This window comes from Mytilus edulis, chromosome 5 (assembly GCF_963676685.1).
Source record: "Mytilus edulis chromosome 5, xbMytEdul2.2, whole genome shotgun sequence".
Taxonomy (NCBI): domain Eukaryota; kingdom Metazoa; phylum Mollusca; class Bivalvia; order Mytilida; family Mytilidae; genus Mytilus; species Mytilus edulis.
The window spans coordinates 88,927,512-88,950,169 of record NC_092348.1 but is presented as its reverse complement, the minus strand read 5'-3'; the positions used below and the strand labels follow the sequence as shown (position 1 = coordinate 88,950,169).

General features: G+C 31.7%; 1 protein-coding gene across 1 annotated transcript; it reads left to right on the top strand.

Annotated features, from left to right (window-relative positions):
• Nucleotides 1-10: 10 nt before the first annotated feature.
• Nucleotides 11-20,181, top strand: LOC139524727 (N-acetylglucosamine-1-phosphodiester alpha-N-acetylglucosaminidase-like). Its single transcript, XM_071319756.1, has 11 exons — nucleotides 11-179; nucleotides 2,461-2,885; nucleotides 4,513-4,606; nucleotides 6,620-6,753; nucleotides 8,963-9,071; nucleotides 10,846-10,974; nucleotides 13,334-13,536; nucleotides 15,764-15,946; nucleotides 17,287-17,409; nucleotides 18,028-18,097; nucleotides 19,820-20,181. Exons 1-11 carry the CDS (start codon nucleotides 127-129, stop codon nucleotides 20,082-20,084), a joined length of 1,788 nt encoding a protein of 595 aa, XP_071175857.1. The 5' UTR covers nucleotides 11-126; the 3' UTR covers nucleotides 20,085-20,181.
• The last annotated feature ends 2,477 nt before the right edge of the window (nucleotides 20,182-22,658 follow it).

Below are 22,658 nucleotides of genomic sequence, written 5' to 3'. Positions count from 1 at the left end.
ATGTACTTCCGCCTCTCGGAACTAGTTACCTGAACATTCCGAAATGATATGCAGATGACAGAAGTGATCGCTGATGTGGATGCAGGATATTTATTAACACACTATGTGGACGACATGCATTAAGAAATGCAAAAACGATATTATTGTAGTCCTATTTATGTATTTCTATTTATTTTAAGGTACTATGAGGATCAAAATGTGTCGTTTCTGTCTTTTGCAACAATTTTTCGAAAACCCGATTAAAAATCCTATCCTATATTTAAAATTGACACTTTTAACACAGTTCAACAAAGTAAAATAAACTATATGAAAAAAACACCTAAACACCAATAGGTGTTTTGACTACAACCAGACCATGATTTATCTGATTGCAACACGAGCTAATAAAAAAAATGAAGATGTGGTATGATTCATTGATTGTAAATAAGACAACTCTCCACAACAGCTGCTCCACAAGAGACCAAATGACACAGAAATTAACAACTATAGGCCACCATAATAAGCATGATAAGATCTTTAACAATTGAGCAAAGCACATACCACATAGTCAGCTATAAAAGCCCCCAAAATAACAATGTAAAACAAATCAAGCAAGAAAACTAACAGCCTAATATATATATGTTAAAAAAAATGAATGAAAAACAAATATGTAAAACATAATCAAACGGCAACCACTGAATTACAGGCTCCTGACTTGGGACAGGCACATACACAGAGAATGTGGCGGGTTAAACATGTTAGCGGGATCCCAAACCTCCCTCTAACCTGGGATAGTGGTGTAACAGCAGTGTTACAGTACAACATAAGAACCCATGGTTTCTAGTGTCATTATAAATCACTCATACCAAGATCATTCCATGTTCATACATGTACCATCATCATGTTCATCAAACATCTCTGGTGGCATTCTAAAAAAATTAAAGAAGGATTATTAATCCTAACCAAACTGGAGTCTCCTTTCTGTTGATTTCCAAGGACTAACCCAACATGTCCTATGCGCTCTTAAATTTCTTCTTTTTTCGCTCTCTCAATAACAATATCATGGCCTGGTCATTAAGATTTTGTATTGGTGTTAATGATTGTATAAGCATTACTACATGTACATGGTCTTGTGTTTCCCTGGTTAAATTGTAAATGATATTTCAAACAAAACCTGGAGATCTTTTATATATTTTATGTGACAATGAGAATGACTAAAACTCGAAATGGTCATAGTATGAACATAGTCAGGTGGTATGAAGAAGGTGATGTTAGATTAGGTTTGCATGAGCATGCTAGAATCATACTACAGTCTTGAACAGGGTCGTTAATCGTAGTGACTTTAATATGATTAAAAGATCTGCAAAAATTTCAATATTCTTTATGCTTCAAAACAATAAGAATTTCCTTCTCATTTAGTGGAACCAGTATTGCTGCTTACAGCAAGTAAAAGTTTGATGATTAATGAATGGATAACAACTGTGATATTCCTGTATAGAGGCATGTCAAATGGACATTACCAAAAATTGCAGATGCAGATTATGTAATAGTCATATTGGAGGAAAGGACAACATTATAGTGACTAAAACAAATAAACATAAAAATGTAATAAGTCATCTCTTAACAAATTACTATTTCTGTCAACCAAATCATAAATCCATCTTTTAAACTTTTGAATAGATGACTACAGCTTTAATTGGGCACACTTACAGTTTTGATCATGCTGTGACTTTTTCAATGAAAATTTGTACTCAAGTTATTTTTCACTTATTCAAATCAGATATATGTAATAAAAAAAAAATAGCTTCATGTCCTATTTATAGAGATGAGAAAGAAATTTTAGACATTTCCTCAAAATTTCAGATTTGTGGCCATTTCTATCCTTTGTTTCTTACAATGATTTCAAGCTGAATGGCTGATAGTGAAGCCTATGCTTGCTGTAATACTGTAAACCAACTTATTTTTGAGGGTCACAAATAGCCCTTAATTTATCAGTCCATTTCATGATTTTTAAATTTTATTGATGTAGTTAAAAAAGGAAAAAAACATGTTTTACATATTTGCGACGATTTATATTTGTGTTATATTTCTATTCGCCAAAATAGTGAAAATAAGTTGGTTTACAGTAGTGCAAGTGTAATTCAAAGTCCACTAGTCATGCTATTTTTCACAAGCTACACAATTTTTTCCTAAACACAAGAAGAAGCTGGCATTAAAGTGCTACCCTTGAATGACCCTCCCTTGTTCAGTCTGTTCTTCTGTCTGAATAGCAAGTTTAAGCTTGGACATTCCTGTCCTCAGACACATACTTCTTCTTTGTTTTTATCTCCAAATTTATTGGCCCAGAGCCTCTGACAGTCGCCAGCAGCTTAATTAAAGGTTACAGGTCTTGGCATACACTTGTTACAACATTTCATACTAGAAACTACTCTAAAACAATATTTGTATTAGCTTGAGATATTACTTTTTTTTATTTTTCAGTATATTTTTCCAAATACAGTGTCAGTCAGTGGATGAACATGACAATTTAATTCAGAGTTATTTTACTAGCCATCTCTTAAAATACCACGGCCATCGACATACACGAGACTGTCAGCATATTTTATTTGGCAATGTGACAAAGTCCAAACATATGGCACATGGGTATGGCAGTTCTGATATCATTCACCCTATAGCTGAAACTCGCCATGCAATAAAAGCTGTCGGGCAGTTTATTAAACGTGACGCACAGATACATTTTACTGTTGTTAACAACCCAGTGAGGTCTATATCAGTATTAGAACCGGGATACAAAGGAGGATGTGATGACCAGATCAGGTCTACAACACCAAAATCAGCCCAACAAAAGAATTGTTTAATGGCAATCAATGCTGGATTCTTTAATACACATAATGGATCATGTCTAGGTAACCGTTTTATATTTGAATCAGTTTTTGTATTCTCTGAAAGCTTTTTCAGATTCTCTTAAATTTGTAAATTGTGAGAATTTCCTATCATATAACTTTAAGAATTCCCAATAATGTATGATAAATTAATTATCATGATTATAGAAATCAAAGGTTTTGTAAAAGTTTTAAGTAATTTTTCGGTATCAAAATCCCTGATTTGATAATTTACTTTTATACATACATTTGTAGCTGAGGCCAATCTCTGGGTGCTGTATTTTCTCGCTGCTTTGAAGACCTGTTGGTGGCCTTGGACTGTTTACTGCTCTTTGACTTTGGTTGGGTTCTTTTTTCTTGTTCTAATTCCCTGTTTCCATTCTCAAATCTATTATCTTTTCATTGAAATCCATGAAATAATAATAACATATCCATTGGGAAATATACACACCATGAAAAGGAACATCACTTACCAAAAAAGTAAAAATATCAATAGGGAACAACAACAAAAATGGGTCCAATGACCCTGCCTGCCAACAAACATGTTGGAATCAGTCATTGTTGGTCTTATCAATGTCAGATTATAAACATTCATGTTTTCAATAGATGGATTTTGATCCGAGTTGGCACAAAATGGTTGCCATGGCTAAAAATAACACATAAGGGTAAAATGCAAGTTTTATCTATGATTTTGAAAACCATTTCTGAATATAGAAAATCTGTCAGACATCTTCTTATAGGAGTTATTGCCCTTAAATGACTTATTTTACCATTTTATTTCATTTTTGCCTATTTTCTTGAAGACTATATTAGATACAGAGTAGCATTCAAATGCAAAAATGATCAGCAAGACAATTCTACAAGTTAGTCCTTATGGTCGAAATTGTCAGCCAACTACTAATTAGAGTTATTGCCCTTTGATGATGATTTTTACCATTTTTTGTGTTTTTGCCTTATATCTTAAAAATTAGAATTGATAGATAGAAACTTTAATAAGGAAAAATGACCAACAAGACAAAATCTACAATTAAGACAATATGTCTTATGTCTCCTAGGAGTTATTGCTCTAAAATGTAGATTTTTACCAGTTTTGGGGAGTTATGCTTACATGATAAAATTATAAAAGATAAATAGTCACTTTAAATCACAAAATTTTTCAAAAAGGCAAGATCTTCTAACAGTTTAAATTTTGCTGATATAGGTAGAAGACTGTCACTCTTTGTAGAAGTGATTGCCCTTAAATGAGGACTATTTTTGTTGTCTTCTTTTGTGTTTAGAGCAAAAAGTCATGAAAATAGATAAAAACTAAACAGACTAAATGATAAGCAATACAAAATCAACAAAATTATTTTTGTCATGAATTATATTCTCATCTGCAATGTCCTTTGTTGAATATACACATAGACCAAGGTAAGCGACACAGGCTCTATAGAGCCTCTAGTTAAATGTGAAATGTTGACCTGATGTGGTTTTACCTATTCCTCAAGTATGACAATACATGTTTTGGCCCAACTGTACCTTTTATTTTTAATCATTTTGTTTTCTTTGTAAAATAATCATATAACCATTGGTTTGTTTGTTTTCAATTTACTTACACCATAATTGAGGAACGTGTATAAAAGATATTGACACTTTATTTGTAATTTTTCAGGAAATGTAATTAGTGATGGGAAAGTTGTATTGGATTCAAATGGAGTACAGAATGCACATTTTGGTATAACAAAGGATGGACATTTATTTTTTGGGTAATGCACAGTATATGAAATTTTATCAGAAATAAGGGGTTTTAACGTTTTTAAAGTAACAGGTTATGTTTATTCAAAAAGTTATAGATAATCAAGACAATTGTCAATGAGACTGCAACCTAGCAAAAGGTTAAAAAATAGATGCATAGAAATGGTCCTGAATTGGTCAATTCAGACATAGGGAATATAAGTTATGGAGATGTAGAAGTAAAAAATGACTGAAATGTGAAAGTTGGAGAAACTATGGAATTAAAATCTTAATTAGCAACTGCTTGAAAATACAAATTTCTGAAATAAGTTTGAGTGGAATTTTATGAACTTATATATAGAAATAAGGAGATGTGGTATGATATAAACGGTGTCTTCCTCGAATGCCAACATTTTATATTTTACCTATTCCTTCAATGCCAACAAAAATATTCAATAGTTGTATTTATAATAACAATAGGTGTTTTTATAAGTATTAAACTATTAAAAATAATTTGTAAATTTGATAAAGTTGCAACATTTTATCACTTTTTTAATAGAAAAACAGTAGATTTGAGGGTTAGAATTATAATGAATTTAAAAGAAATAAGGATTTTAAAACATTTTATTACTTTTTATTAAAAAAAATAATTTCGGAATTAAGATGTTTATTTATATAAGACATCAACGTCCATAGAGTCTAAGGTAGAATTTCAAAGAAATAATAAAAGAAAATTAAAACATTTTATTACTTTAAAAAGAAAATTGGAATGGAAATGTTTATTAACATAAGACATATGTGATATGTTAAAGATATTTTAGTTAAATATTTCAAACTTAAAAAGGGATAAGAGATGTATTTAATTCCATATCATCTTTAATCAATTTATAAGTTAATATGAACTTACAATAAAAAAAAGTTGTAATATTATCCAAGTTTCCATCAAGTGATATGGGAGGATATTACATGTACAGCACACACAACTATAGAAATATTGCAAAGAAACAACAGTGTTCAAGGAGTCTAAAAAGAATTTGTGCAAATTTGAGTTCCTGACAATATGCACATGTTGGCTTTTGTGATGCAACACTTTTTTAAGTTTCATTTTAAGAGAATCCATATTTGTTCAAGCAGTAACAGCAAAAAATAATTTTAAATTTACCTATATGTTTAATTAGTATCATTGTTTTGATAAGCATGCACTTTTGTTATGATAACTACTTACACCTATTCCTCCAACGCCAACATAATTTTACAGGTAAATTGCCGGTAGATCAAAGGATGTTGGCATTCAAGGAATGAGACAACTATCCACCAAAAATCAGATGAAATGGGTAATGATAGGCAACTGTACGGCCTTCAACAATGAGAAAAAACCCATACCGTATAGTCTGCTATAGAAAACCCTGAAATGAAAAATTACCATTCTTTGATCAGGAAGGATGGAAAAGCCAAACTCCTTGGAATGAAGTGGATATGAAGGAAACAGGGGATGAATACTATGAAGAGGGGTTTTGATAAAGAGATCTTTTGCTGTGATGATATAGATAAATAGTTTTGAACCAGTTTGATTTAAAATCGTAAATGTATATTTCCATCAATTAACAACTTAGCAATATGATGATGCTCAGTAAGGAAACCTTTCTGGAGATACTGAATGTTTAAAAATCTTTAACCTAGACTTGTTTTTTATCATTCCTGCAAGAGGTATTTCAGTTAATGTTTATATGAGGGTAATGTTACTAATGTACTGTTTGAAGATGGACCTTAAGGTGTAATATTTAAAATTATAGATGAAATATCATTAAAAGTGACATTCATTTATATGGGAAAAGGGGGAATGAATTTGTCAGCTTAGCTTAAAAACCAGGAGAAAAAAAGAATATAATTTTGTTTCTTAAGAATGTCAATATGTTATCCTTTGCATTTTGTTATGTGTAATCACTTATGGAATTGTGCTTTGAGGGTGGAAGGTCAATCCAGTAAACAAAAAAGGCAAAGAAAGGCATTATAAAAACCTAATAGTCATATTTTTGTTTTTGCAGTTATTTATCTGAAATAGATTTGGTTGCTGAACAATTTCAGCAGTTAGTAGGAGGTGTGATCTGGCTTGTGAGGGATGGAAAAAAGTATATAACTGAAAGTATAAAGATTGAATGTCAGGATACTCAAGAAACAGGTATGATTTTATGATTACTCTCACACTACATCTACATCATATTTAAAAATAATATAATTAAAGATATTTTTATGCCCCACCACTGTAAGCAAAGGGGGCATTAAGTGTTACCTTTGACAGTCTTCCTTACGTCTGTCTGTCTGTCCCATTATCATTTGTGCATTCTTACTTATAGTTAATCTCATGCAAATTTTATGAGACTCATACACAATGCTAAGAATCAAACATTGCAGACAGAGTTAAAAATTTTGCAGTTAGTCATCTATGTTTCAAGAGTAATGCCCCTTTATAACTTGAAAAATACAAATTGTTTTGTTTCCGCACACTGTCCCACAAATGTTATAAATAGTGATATAAATAATTCTGATCCGAGTTTTTGTTTCTCAACAGGTACTCTAGAAAGGTTTGCCAACGTTATGTCAGCCAGGTCTGTTGTTGGTAGTGATAAAAATGGAAGGGTATTGATAATTCTGATCCTAGTTTTTGTTTCTCTACAGGTACTCTAGAAAGGTTTGCTAACGTTATGTCCGCCAGGTCTGTTGTTGGTAGTGATAAAAATGGACGTTTATTAATAATTCTGATCCTAGTTTTTGTTTCTCAACAGGTACTCTAGAAAGGTTTGCCAACGTTATGTCAGCCAGGTCTGTTGTTGGTAGTGATAAAAATGGAAGGGTATTGATAATTCTGATCCTAGTTTTTGTTTCTCTACAGGTACTCTAGAAAGGTTTGCTAACGTTATGTCAGCCAGGTCTGTTGTTGGTAGTGATAAAAATGGACGTTTATTAATAATTCTGATCCTAGTTTTTGTTTCTCAACAGGTACTCTAGAAAGGTTTGCCAACGTTATGTCAGCCAGGTCTGTTGTTGGTAGTGATAAAAATGGAAGGGTATTGATAATTCTGATCCTAGTTTTTGTTTCTCTACAGGTACTCTAGAAAGGTTTGCTAACGTTATGTCAGCCAGGTCTGTTGTTGGTAGTGATAAAAATGGACGTTTATTAATAATTCTGATCCTAGTTTTTGTTTCTCAACAGGTACTCTAGAAAGGTTTGCCAACGTTATGTCAGCCAGGTCTGTTGTTGGTAGTGATAAAAATGGAAGGGTATTGATAATTCTGATCCTAGTTTTTGTTTCTCTACAGGTACTCTAGAAAGGTTTGCCAACGTTATGTCAGCCAGGTCTGTTGTTGGTAGTGATAAAGATGGAAGGGTATTGATAATTCTGATCCTAGTTTTTGTTTCTCTACAGGTACTCTAGAAAGGTTTGCCAACGTTATGTCAGCCAGGTCTGTTGTTGGTAGTGATAAAGATGGAAGGGTATTGATAATTCTGATCCTAGTTTTTGTTTCTCTACAGGTACTCTAGAAAGGTTTGCCAACGTTATGTCAGCCAGGTCTGTTGTTGGTAGTGATAAAGATGGAAGGGTATTGATAATTCTGATCCTAGTTTTTGTTTCTCAACAGGTACGCTAGAAAGGTTTGCCAACGTTATGTCAGCCAGGTCTGTTGTTGGTAGTGATAAAGATGGAAGGGTATTGATAATTCTGATCCTAGTTTTTGTTTCTCAACAGGTACTCTAGAAAGGTTTGCCAACGTTATGTCAGCCAGGTCTGTTGTTGGTAGTGATAAAGATGGACGGGTATTAATAATTCTGATCCTAGTTTTTGTTTCTCTACAGGTACTCTAGAAAGATTTGCCAACGTTATGTCAGCCAGGTCTGTTGTTGGTAGTGATAAAAATGGAAGGGTATTGATAATTCTGATCCTAGTTTTTGTTTCTCAACAGGTACTCTAGAAAGGTTTGCCAACGTTATGTCAGCCAGGTCTGTTGTTGGTAGTGATAAAGATGGAAGGGTATTGATAATTCTGATCCTAGTTTTTGTTTCTCAACAGGTACTCTAGAAAGGTTTGCCAACGTTATGTCAGCCAGGTCTGTTGTTGGTAGTGATAAAAATGGAAGGGTATTGATAATTCTGATCCTAGTTTTTGTTTCTCTACAGGTACTCTAGAAAGGTTTGCCAACGTTATGTCAGCCAGGTCTGTTGTTGGTAGTGATAAAGATGGAAGGGTATTGATAATTCTGATCCTAGTTTTTGTTTCTCAACAGGTACTCTAGAAAGGTTTGCCAACGTTATGTCAGCCAGGTCTGTTGTTGGTAGTGATAAAGATGGACGGGTATTAATAATTCTGATCCTAGTTTTTGTTTCTCAACAGGTACTCTAGAAAGATTTGCCAACGTTATGTCAGCCAGGTCTGTTGTTGGTAGTGACAAAGATGGACGTGTATTAATAATGCAGGTGGATGGTAAAACTGATCATAACGGGTAATTGACTTACATTTGATGGCTTTATTTGATGTCTGTCCAATGTTTTCTGGAAAATTTATTTTCCAACAATATGGAAGAGAAGAAATAAAACTGTTCTCTTAATTTTTGTCTAATTGATAATATTTGTTTACTGTTATAGTTCAAAACTTTCTGCAAAAATTGTCATTTAAACATAAGGTTTGTTAGTATTATTAGAAAGATCATATCATAGGTAACATGTATACTAAGTTTCAAGGTGATTGGACTTCAACTTCAGCACAAACTACCTTGACCAAAAACTTTAACCAAAAACTTTAACCTGAAACTTGCACTATCATTTTCTGTGTTAAATTGACCCTGATATTGGGGTCAAAACTATAATTTGGCTTTAAATTTAGAAAGCTCATATCATAGGGAACATATGTACTAAGTTTCAAGTTGATTGGACTTCATCTTCATCAAAAACTACCTCGACCAAAAACTTTTAACCTAAAGCGGGACAGACGGACAGACAGACAGACAGACTAACAGACGGACAAACAAACGGACGCACAGACCAGAAAACATAATGCCCCTCTTCTATTGTAGGTGTGGCAGAAAAACGCTTCCTCAAACATTTATGAAACTTTGTAGAATTGTTTATATCTATTGACATATATGCTCCATTTCGATTTTTATAAATTTTAGATTTTACGTTTCCGTGTTGTTTATTTTATCCTTAAAAAAATTGGGTTTTCCAGTTTTCAGACAATAACTCAAAAATGCTTCCATCAACTTAAATGAAACTTTGGTGAATTGTTTATATCTATTGATGTATGCTCCCTTTTTGATTTTTATAAATTTTTAATTTTACTGTTTCCTTGTTATTTATTTTTATGCTTAAAAAAGGGGTGATTTTCCAGTTTTCAGACAATCCCTAATAAACACTTTTCACAAAATTTTATGAAACTTTGGTGAAATGTTTTATCTTTTGACTTTAGCTACCTTTTAATTTTTATAAATTTCAGATTCTACGTTTTTCAGTTATGAATTTTTATACTTAAAAAAGCCTAATTTAAAATGTACAAAAGAAATCATTTAAAGCATAAAGACAAGCTAAAATGGCAACAGGCAATCATGCTCTTATAGCGCAGCTCTTTATTCAACATGTGAAACAAAAAATATCTGCAAGGTTTAATGTGCCATGAATATTCTTTAATTTCTGTTATATAAGGACACCAGGCTTTTCTTTTCTATCTATCTCAAAGGTACTTAGCAAATCTTAAAAACCTGGCATTGATTCAAATGTTTTATTATGCTTCCAATTTGATTAATTATTATAGTGTCAAATTTACAATATATCAACTAAATAAAGGGAAAAGAAGCAATTGTTTTTTTAAACGTTTGAAGATAATTTGGACACTTGGTAATTTACACTATTCAGAATAAAGGATACATTTTGCATCTGTAGTTGAATCTGAATTATTTCATGTAGGCAAATTTATCCGAAGCTGGGCAAGCCATTGCCAACAAAAAGTATATGAGCTTAAAGAGCAAATGTATTGGAAGAAAATGTTTGATAACTTGGTTGATAATATCTTCAAAGTCACATTTTCATATGTGGCAACACATTTTTGTTTTAATTGAATCAGTGTAGACAGTGATTGGGGTCTGTTTGTTTACTTCTTTATGCAATTATTTTTGTTTAATATAGTACAATGTATTTCTTATAATTTCTCAAGTGTTTTCAATGAGAACCTCCTTGTAAGCTTCTGCCAATAAAAAAAATGAACCAATATACTATTTTTTCCAGGATGAGTTTGTATGAAATGGCTGATGTATTGCTGGAGTATGGATTTGTTAATGCAATAAATCTGGATGGTGGTGGTTCTGCTACTTATGTAGTAAATGATACTTTAGTTAACTACCCAACTGATAGATGGTAAATATAGGTTTTCATTTTGGTTTTGAAGTTGTAACTTCTTTTTTGTATGGCAAGTTTAAGGGCATACATGCCAGACTCTAGCAAAGGCTTTTGGTGCTAAAAAATATTATAATGGGGAATATGGTTTTATCAAGGCTTTGACAAATCCTATGATACATTTCCTAGAGTTGGTAAAATAGTAAAATTATCTTTTGAAAAGAAACCCTGACTGGTATAAAATTGAGAATGGAAATGTTGAATGTGTCAAAGAGACAACAACCGAACCATAGAGCAGATAACAGCCAAAGGTCATTAATGAGTCTTCAATGCAGCAAGAAACTCCCACACCCAGAGGCGTCCATCAGTAGGCTCTAAACAAATGCATATAATAATGAGTACTTTTATATGTAATACCTTATCCATTACCTTCCCTACAGTAAAGATATAAGTCAACCGGGACATTAAGTCTTACTCTTTACCCATTGTCCAGCTTTCCATCTGTGTCTTTCCATCTGTCTGTCTGTCCCATTTTTGGTGCAAATTATATAAAACTCATACAGAATGCTTAGAGTGAAAACTTGGAAACAGAGTTCAAATTTTGGTATCTAGTCATTTACCATTTAAAATTGCAAAGCTTGATTGGGGGCATTTGTTTCCTCAGACACATTCTCCTTTCATTCTAAGAAGCTATAGTCTGGCTAGTTGTAATATGCTGGAAAGTTACCTGCTTGAAGTGATTTATTGAAAATTCAATAAAATCAGTTGAGGCCTATTTTCATTGTTTTTAATATATCTTTAATATCCAAATGAAAAAAAAGTACTTGGCATGCTTAAATATAGTAATAGTAATGTGCTGTCTAAGCTGTCAATTTTTATTCAAAAGGTAGAAAAGATGCTTGTCTAATTTAAAACTGCAATAAACACAAACTTATTTCTGAAGATGTATAATTTAAAAATGAATTCTGTTTGTATTATGAACTATGTTGTAATTAATATTGTGTACCGGTATATAAATATGCTCCTGTTACGCAGTCTTCTGCGGCTGAGTTTTCTCTAATAAACTAAACTAAACTTTAATATCTTGCTGATTTTCTACATGATTAGACAAAGTGAAATTAGTTACATTATTATATATAAGAAAGTAATGTCAGCATATTTAATTAAAAAAAGAGGTCGTCTTTATCATTGTTTACCGTTTCTTTTGCATTGCAGTTAAATTATATTATTGGAATATAATTATTTTTTGTTCCCTTTATAACTTTTTCTTGCGAACAGATAAGCCATATATCTATGATATTCTATCAAAGAAAATATAACTAAATAATTTATTTTCCATAACAAGTTGATAATGGGTTAAGACAATTTGATTCTGAAGGTTGGGATAATTTACCTGAAAAAAAAATTAGCAAACTGATTATTTTTCAATAGTCATTGTCTTTTATTATCAGTGTATAGTAACATAAATTTCAAATTCTTTACTTGAATATTAATTTAGATATTTTTTAGTTTCTTTTTTTCTTTTTAACACATGTTATTGCGAACCCTATGATAGTTTTCCATAGATTCACCTGCAAGTTACCTGTCCATTTAAACTTTTGTAAGTTCTATTGTCCCATCTAACAAATACAACAGGTATTGTTCTCTGTATAGTTTATTCACTGGGACCTTTAAATTTCTTCTAGGAGAAATATATCACTCATTGATTAATTTACCTGACCAAAAAATTATCTCCTTTTTTATTGAAATACTTCTATAAACTCACATAAACTGTATGCAATATTGTATTTATTCAATATATCATTAATATATTTTCAATCTGTTCAATGTAAAATCTGGTTTAATAATAAAAAGTTTATTTCAGACACATTTTTTAGTATTTTCCAATGAATTTGCATGTTTTTGTTGTTGTTCATTTATAGACTTATGTTTATGAAGACCTAGTTAATTTAAAAATAATAATATTCAAATTTTTATTTATCAAACACACAAAAATATTGAATATTTGATCAGAAATTAACTTTTAATTTTTGAATCAGTATTAATATTGAACACATTAAAAATGAGTTATTTGTATTGAATAAATACAACACCACATGTAGTTTTATGAGTCCTTACTTAGTATTGGTATAAGTATTTTTTCATCATTGACAGTTCAATTTTTTGTTCAGGTAAATTAATCAATGAGTGATATATTTCTCTTGGAGGAAATTTAAAGGTCCCAGTGAATAAACTACATAGAGAACAATACCTGTTGTATTTGTTAGATGGGACAACAGAACTGCCAAAAGTTTAAATCGACAGGTAACTTGCAGGTGAATCTATGGAAAACTATCATAGGGTTCGCAATAAATAGAAATGATTATTATGTTAATTTAAGCTTAGATGACGAGAAATTCAACTGTGCCAGAAAGGTATCTACCATTTTATGTGTTCATGAAGTAGAGTGCTCTCCCTTAGATTGTTCTGGTCATGGGACCTGTAAAGATGGAAAGTGTCTGTGTAATACCAACTGGGCAGGATCAGCTTGTGATCGTCTCAAGTGTCAGAATGATTGTTCACAACATGGCACATGTACAGAGGGTAAAGTATTAGTTATTATTTTACTTAGGCTGTATGGTCACCAGTCACCATTGATTGACTAAGGATAACCAGTTTATATAATCAATAGTAATAGTACTACATAATATTCTATTCATAAAGATTGTTGACAAATTTTTTCATATTTCATAGAAAATCTTTTTTTAACCAATAGCTACAGGTAGTGATTTTGTCTCCCCTTCAACAAAAGGAGACATCAATAGATTATTGTTGGTTATCTCATTGAGATTGATTTTCTCGCTTGAGCGGGTACGGTGAAATGTAGAATAGCAGTCGAATTGAGATGACCAATGATAATTTGTTTATCACTATTTTACCTATGACGATGTTGGTACAGATTTTTCTTCTAAAAATGCATACCGGTAATTATATGCGAAGTTCATTTCCTTCAATATTTCGAAATTCTCTACTATCGATAGTATCTGTTAAGTGAGTACTTTTAAGTTACTTTGTAACCATTATTAGATATAGTTTCGATTAGTTATTCATTGACATTGCCATGTGCCCCTTAGTTTCTAGTGATAATTTTTCATATCCCTCCACTCTGCTGAGAAAGGAAATTATCAGTCAGCAAGATCAAAGGAAATTTGTAAAATAGCAGGAATATGATTTAGTAGTGTTTCTTCTTCTTCTGTTTTTTTTTTATTTTCTTTTGTCTCTTCTCATACAACCTTGTCACTGCCCTCCCTTTTTTGTTTAAAACTGAAGGCAAATTATTTAAAACAGTGTGTCACATGTAATCATCTTTTTGTGATATTTTAGAATTACATCATGAGGAGAGAAAAAATAATGTTTATTTGAGTTAACCATTGGAGTTAATATCATTTTATGTAAAGACAACTTCATAATTTCATTTTACTTAGATAATAGAGACATTATGATTCTCCAACCTGCTTCATGCTTTCTAACATGCATTGAATGATTTCCTGAAAATGTCTGTATTACATGTAGTATCAAAAGACATTGTTTATTTCTTTATTACATTATCTGCCACCGGTTTCTCCAAAACAAGATCAAAGTTGTCGTACATGCTTCTGAAAACAGCTAGAAGGTGTTTTATTTTATCCGAATTTGAATATAACTGACAATGACATTGCTAAAAATTTGATTTTACTGATACATGTAATAGATGTTTGTTTGATATGATAAAACAAAGATAAATACACATTTATGTAACTTATCAAAATTAGATCATATATAAGTTATTGAACTTGTCAATATTTTCTTTGTTTTCCTCAATTGTTTATTGGTTGACCTTGTCTGTCCTTTACATAAGTGACAAATACATGAGAATTATTGATACTTTATACTTCTACTAGACTAAAAACAAGACAATGCTTCCATAATAAATATCAGCTTATATTTGATACATTTGAAATTGTGAAATTAAAACCTGCTAGCGTGGGGAGTAGAAAGGGAGTCCCTGATTTCAACTTTCCTCCCCCTAACTCCTACTCCCTCCTCTTCCTCCCAGATCAGTTAAAATTATTTCCCAGAATATTCCAATTTTTACTCCCCCTCCCCTTTTTCCTCCGTTTCCTCCACTGACTGCCACTTCCCTTCCCATGACTTCCTCATCCCCCCAACTCATTCCCATGTACCTTTACTCCTGTCCATTCCCTCAGCTAAAGTCTTAAGTTTTCCCTAATTGATTATAAGCATGTGGATCAAAGCAATAAAAAAAGGTCTGGAGACTGGAATAGAGAATACTGGGTCAAAAAGTTAAGGATAGTGAAAAAAGGACCAAGAATAATAATTAATAAAAGGATGCTAAAGTCTAATTGTAAAAAGAATAAATATAAATGGAGCAAAAAAAAAGAGAACAGAGAATAAAAGGTTGCTAAAGTCATAATGTATGAAGAATAAAGACCGATGGACAATGGGCATATGAATGTCTGAAAAAACATAAAATAAGGCATCTATATACAAAGTAATGAAGGATCCAGGTATTCTTTCTTCTGAAATATTTAAGCTTTTAAGAGGTTAGCTAACGCCGCCACCACCTCCGGATCACTATTCTATGTCGATCTTTCTGAGACAGAAGTCACAGCTAGGCTCAACAAAAACCAAGGAGTCCAAACATCTGACAAAAATTCCCAAACATCATCCTCAAGTGTGTACCAATGAAATGATCAATGAAAAATGTGTGCATGATCATGTTTCCCATGTCTAATGACTATTAATACTCTAACATCTATTTGAATTGTAGATGGGTGTACTTGTGAGGCTGGATGGAAGGGAGATAACTGCAATACTTCCTGTTCACAGGGGTATTATGGGAAGAATTGTGTTCAGCAGTGTTCCTGTTCACATGGTTCTAATGGTACCTGTGATGCTGTTAATGGACATTGTGATTGTCAACCAGGATTCACTGGTCAATTATGTGAAAATGGTAAGAACACAAAAACTATTTGCATTTGATATAATGCAAGCATTAATATATATTTTATTCCATAATTGTTTGATTAATGAGTGCTTATTGTCAAACATGGGAGAATCAGAAGATGTGTCATGATTGCTAATTAGACAAATCTCCACCAGGACTGAATGATGTAGAAGGTAAGCAACAGTAGGTCACTGGACAACTTTCAACAATGAGCGAAATCCATACAGCAAATATAAAACAATTCAACTGTCACAGGATAAATGTATTCAATATATTTTGCTCCAATTATTCAACATTTAATGTTATTTGTGTTTTCAGTGTTATATGTTTCACATTCATGTTTCATATTCATATTTCACTTGACTTTTGACGACAAATAGTTTTGCGCTACATATATTAAAAACAGACAATTTACTTTGTACGCTATGTTTGGCTATACGTACTGAATATTTAAATCACATCACAAGTATTTAAATTAGTACTAAAAAAAGTGAATGCGATACCTTATTTATATTCAAATGGCATGAGCTATGCATGGACTCAAAGCGTGGCAATACTAACCATATATATATATATAAGCACTTTGTGAGTTATCACTGGTCAATATATATCAGGAAGGGCAGATGATGAGAGTCGCCACTACAGGTAATTGTAAATTTATTTATTCTTTTGGTCATATTTAGATTTTTTAATTAAAGCAAAGATATTTTAGTAATTCAAATTTATTATGGCTTGGAGGCTGCATTTTGGTATATCAGTAAATGTCAGATTAAAGCTCTTGCATGTGAATTATTCAGTTATGCATATGGTTCATATTTGTTGGAACACATTGTAAACTTGGTTTACAATTTTGTATTTACAGATACTTATAGTAAAGTATAATTAATTGGATGACCCATTCTATGTAGAAAATGGCCAACAATTATACCAGTCATTTAGTCTTTGTAGTTGGGTGACTATTATATCTTCACCCAGTTTGGCTTTAGATATGGTGTCCCATCGTTCCTGCGACATGTTTGTTTAGTGTTAATTACACCATAAAATGAGTATTGCAAACATAGCCAAAGTTAGACACACATGAATATTTCCAGACACTGGATTCATTTATTTTTGTTATTACCATATACGTGGATAAAGGAAAACTTGTATGTTTGTGGTTATCTTATTTTGTGGTTTTTCCGAGGTCTGCTTACATGCCTATAGAAAATTAAATTTTGTGGTTTACCTGTTCCCATGAAATCCACGAAAATTGGTATCTAACGAATAATAATAAATCCACAGTACATTATGCAATTAATGCTTTGAAATTGTAATTTTAAAATCATTCTTATATTTTGTATTTACAGAATGTCCAGTAGGTTTCTATGGTAACCATTGTTCCAGTGTATGTTTATGTACAGATGGATGTCCATGCCACTCACTAACAGGAAGTTGTAATTTTACAGATCTTGATCAGCATTATATGCAAGGTAATACTATAGGGAATACAAACAGATTGTAAAGTTCTTAGGCACCATTTTGCAACATTAAAGCCTCACATATTTCATATATATGTTTACCACATTTCTTCTAATTGGTCAGTTTCAAATGTTTTTTTACTTTTGTGGATTTTAGAAATAAACAACTGAAGAAGGCCAATGGCCGAAACGTATTGAACAATTGGTTTATTTATACAATTATAAAAGATATGTTCCCTATTGGAATTTTGAAAACAAAAATTTTAGAAATATTGAAAGACGAGTTCAAATCTTTGAAAAATGAAAAAAAAAAAAAAAAAACCATAGGTGATAGTGATGATTGTCATGTAAAATGAAGCTTTAAACTGAGGATTATGGTATTTTGAACTATCAACTTTATTCAATTTCACAAAGACACAGAGGTCAAACATATAATACATTCATACACTTCATAAATTACAAAAGAATAATATATTCTGGTTATATTTTGCAATGACTTTTATCAGCACATGTACTTGCAATGTAAATACACATATTTATTTCTCTCTAGTGTAAAGTGTATGAACATTTTCACAGCAAAAGTGTTTTACAATCCAAGTTCTTCCTGCAAATGAACTTTTATATTTTCAGCTGGAAAATGCTATGCAAAACAACAGATCCAAAGGCAGCATTTAGTTTCTGACAAATCAGAAGAGTTTAGGTACATGTATATATGTATAGTTTAAAATGGTTCTAACATGTTTAACCCGCCACATTATGTATGTATGTGCCTGTCTCAAGTCAGGAGCCTGTAATTCAGTGGTTTTTGTTTGTTTATTTGTTTCATATTTGTTTTTTATTCATTTTTTGTACATAAATAAGGCCGTTAGTTTTCTCGTTTTAATCATTTCGGGGCCTTTTATAGCTGACTAAGCGTTATGGGCTTTGCTAATTGTTGCAGGCCATAGGTGACTTATACTATAGGTCCTATAGTTGTTAATTTCTGTGTCATTTTGGTCTCTTGTGGAGAGTTGTATCATTGGAAATCATACCACATCTTCTTTTTAGCTCACCTGGTCCGAAGGGCCAAGTGAGCTTTTCTCATCACTTTGCGTCCGTCGTCCGTTGTCGTCGTCGTCGTCATCATCGTCTGGCGTCGTCTGTTAACTTTTACAAAAATCTTCTCCTCTGAAACTACTGGGTCAAATTTAACCAAACTTGGTCACAATCATCATTGGGGTATCTAGTTTAAAAAATGTGTTCGATGACCCGGCCAACCAACCAAGATGGCCGCTATGGCTAAAAATAGAACATAGGGGTAAAATGCAGTTTTTAGCTTATAACTCTGAAACTAAAGCATTTAGTGCAAATCTGACAGGGGTAAAATTGTTTATCAGGTCAAGATCTATCTGCCCTGAAATTTTCAGATGATTCGGACAACCCTTTGTTGGGTTGCTGCCCCTGAATCGGTAATTTTAAGGAAATTTTGCTGTTTTTGGTTATCTTGAATATTATTATAGATAGAGATAAACTGTTAACAGCAATAATGTTCAGCAAAGTAAGATTTACAAATAAGTCAACATGACCGAAATGGTCAATTGACCCCCTAAGGAGTTATTGTCCTTTATAGTCAATTTATAACAATTTTCATAAAATTTGTAAATTTTTATTAACATTTTCCACTGAAACTACTGGGCCAAGTTCATTATAGATAGAAATAATTGTAAGCAGCAAGACTGTTTAGTTAAGTAAGATGTACAAACACATCACCATCACCAAAACACAATTTTGTCATGAATCCATCTGCTTCCTTTGTTTAATATTCACATAGACCAAGGTGAGCGACACAGGCTCTTTAGAGCCTCTAGTTATAATTAGATTAGAAATGGATACAAGCTGTTGTGTTTATTATAAATAAAATGAAGTATTATACCGGGAAACATGCTTATTTGCTTACATACTTTATTACCTTCTTCAGGTAGTGGAGTAGGGGCATAAGGGCTTGTTTTGTGCACAAGAAAAGTTTTTGAAATCTTTCTCAAATCTGTAAAATTTACATGGAAATGCTTAAGATCAAAAAGTATAATTGATCTACTCAAGACTGTTTCTGTTATGTAGTCAAAGCTGTGTTATAATGTTTATAATAGTCTTTTTCATAAAAACACTGTATTTATCTAGTTTTCCTCCATCATTTCCAAAAAAACATCTTGCATAACCAAGAAACAACACCATATTTTAAAGAAGCTTCATTTCAGTGATTTGAAATAATCTCATCAATATAAAGTTATTTTTGGTTTGCATCCATACTTTTTAAATTCAAAAAATTTTCTTACAAACAATGAAAATTACGCAAAAATTGTTTTTATTTTTGTAATTAATAAAATTTTCCAACATCATGTGATGATGGTTAGTGTGGTCAGTTGTTGTCTTTTTTTTTTTGTAGGACAATAACAATTAGTGTGATTTGTATCAGTACTTTGGCAGCAGTCAGTGTTATAGTCAATATAGTATTAGTGTGTAAATTATTCACAACTAAGAAAAAAGTGAACCATGGAAAGAAGAAGAGAGAAAGAACTAAGTATAGTTTTGTAAGTAAGTCTGAAAATGAGATGTCTTCACTTAGTGATTATCCTATGGTGACTACAACATTTTCCAAGGAAGCTAAACAGACTGGGGTTGGAGTTGGAGTTAATCTCAATTCAGATTAACAGAAAAACTATGTAGCAGCTATTAAACAACTATGTTCACCTTGAAAATAAGTACATTGTGATTTCAAAATGTTAATTCCAGTTTTATATGATGAAATTATTTTCTGACAAAAAGCAAATATTATTTACAAGTTACTCATTTATCAAAACTGTAGATAGAAAATGAAGTGAAGAATTGCATCAGTAATTTTGTACATGTTAATTATTCATTTAATCAGTTCATACTACCAATTACTAGAACATGCATGTAGCCTCACCGGTCACAATTACGAACGATTTTTGAACTTGTGATTAAAATTTTTTTATGTAGACTACTTTCCTTGAATTGTTTATACCATAGAATTTAAGATGTATGAAGGCTTTCCATCTTGCATCATATCCCACATACATTTTTATTCACGTTAGGATACTTTAGAAAGATTTGCGTGACCTCGTTTTACGGGTCAAGAGAGCCTCATATGGACGCAATTCCGAACAGCACTATATTGATATATCTTGCAGAAGAAATCAATGACAACAGTCTAGATTGATAAAGTGTACATTAATCTTTATCTCAAACACATTTTCAGAGGAAAATAAGATGCACAAGTTTGTTTTTTACTTCAATTACTTCAGCAGTGGTTGCAGACGAAATGGCGGTTATGTGTAAAGGAAAGATTTCTGATTTTTTTTGTTTTTGTGTAAGTTCCTCCTTTAAAGGGTCACTAAATTCAAGTTTATCCATTTTGGTGATGTACTTATCATTCATCTATGATTTTTTTTTATATAGGTCAACATTTGTTTCGGAGTTTTCTGGACTTTTCAATAAAATTAACATATTTTCTTTTGACCCTAAATAGGGTCACAAGATGCTAAAAAACGTCAATTGTGGGGTTATTTGGGCAAGATAAAAGGCATCATGCACATGAACAAAATCAGGAGATATTTTTCTTTCTATATATTAACAAACGAAGGCAATATGCACTTACCTTTATGTTTTTTTTTATATAACTTGCAGGCCAGATTGCCGTTCTTATAATATTTTCAGAATGATTTTGTCATCGTCATCAACATTCACCAAGTGCACATAAATTGTATTATCATGAAAACAAGGGAATTTTAATAGGGTTTTTATTGATAAAAACATTTATTGATAAATATAAATAAATATGATCTCAGAGGGCAAACATTGGAAATCGTTCGTAATTGTGTCCAGTCGTAATTGCGTCCTGTGGGGCTATGTAGTTATACCAAATATTTGAGCTCAAGGTTTGCTTAGAAGGATGTAAACATTTTTATCAGTGTCCTTAAAAAGCCAAAGATTATTCAGATTATATTGTCATGACTTTTACATTAGACATCATCATATACATCAAAAAGATAAAACTTTCAAGCATCATTCATGACAAAATAATTTAAATCTTTTAAAGGTGCTATAAGCCATGTTTAATGTGTGTTCTTCATATGGTGTCTAATAGTAATACATTCAATGTCAATTACATCATTATTAAAAAAAAAAAGTCAAATATGCATTCTGTATCTAGAGCTGTACATTGTATAGAATGCTCAGTAGAATCACACATAAGGGGACATAACTAAAATTATAGATAAGATTAAATTTGCATCTAAATGTAAAAATGTATTGACTCACCCCTAAAAGTTCAGTAATTTCATTTTATGTCATTTTTAAAATACCGGTACTATCATTGGAATGGATTTTCATTAAAAAGAAAATTGTTTACGGAAATGATTTCCTCAGCAAATTTATGATTCTGTGAGGTGAAGATTGTTTTCTAGAGATTCTGCAGGGGCTCTCAGTCAGTTGTTTAAGCCTCATTTGATCAGACATATTTGTTGTACCACCACAATATGTGAACTACTTGTCACATAGAGTCCATTTTTACAGTAGTTCCATTCAACAATTTTTTGAAATAAGTCCATATGGCTGATTTTGGTGGAGGCATTCATAACATACTAGATTTAGTTATAAGACGTTAGATTGTACTTACATTGTTAATAGATATTAACAATTGTTAGGGAGGGGATATTTCAAAGGGAACTAAGAGAGAAGATTTTTAAAAGCAAAAAAGGTATACATAGGTATACATAGGTGACCTGTAGTTGTAAACTTCTACCTCATTTGGTCTCTTGTGGAGAGTTTTCTCATTGGCAATCATTCCATCTCTTCTTATTTTGAATGAAAGGTTTTTGAAAAACCTTGATATTAAGTGAAACTATTTTAACTTTTTAGCTACTTTCACATGCAAGTTATACATTTGTACATACATTCCAACTTAACCAGTCCTTGCTCTTATTCCTTCTAGCCACATGCCAATGACAAAACATGTTTTATACAAATTTTCTTTCATGTTTTTTGTATTGCCTGATTCTAACAAACAAAAGTATATGATGTACATTGTTTAGTTTCGGTGTTGAAACCATGTATTTATAGTTAAATAAATCATTGGATGGGGGTTGGGTGTAATGTGTACTAACGAAATATTGTGTTACAGTTTAGTTTATGAATTTGGTATTTTGATGATACTCAGGGTTATGTACATGTACTATTTTTGATTAATGCATTCAAGTATTTTG

Coding starts and splice junctions, on each gene's coding strand:
- LOC139524727 (XM_071319756.1), top strand. CDS start 127: ATGCAAAAACGATATTATTGTAGTCCTATTTATGTATTTCTATTTATT. Junction 6,754..8,962: donor TCAGGATACTCAAGAAACAG/GTATGATTTTAT, acceptor GTTTCTCAACAG/GTACTCTAGAAAGATTTGCC. Junction 18,098..19,819: donor GACAAATCAGAAGAGTTTAG/GTACATGTATAT, acceptor TTTTTTTTGTAG/GACAATAACAATTAGTGTGA.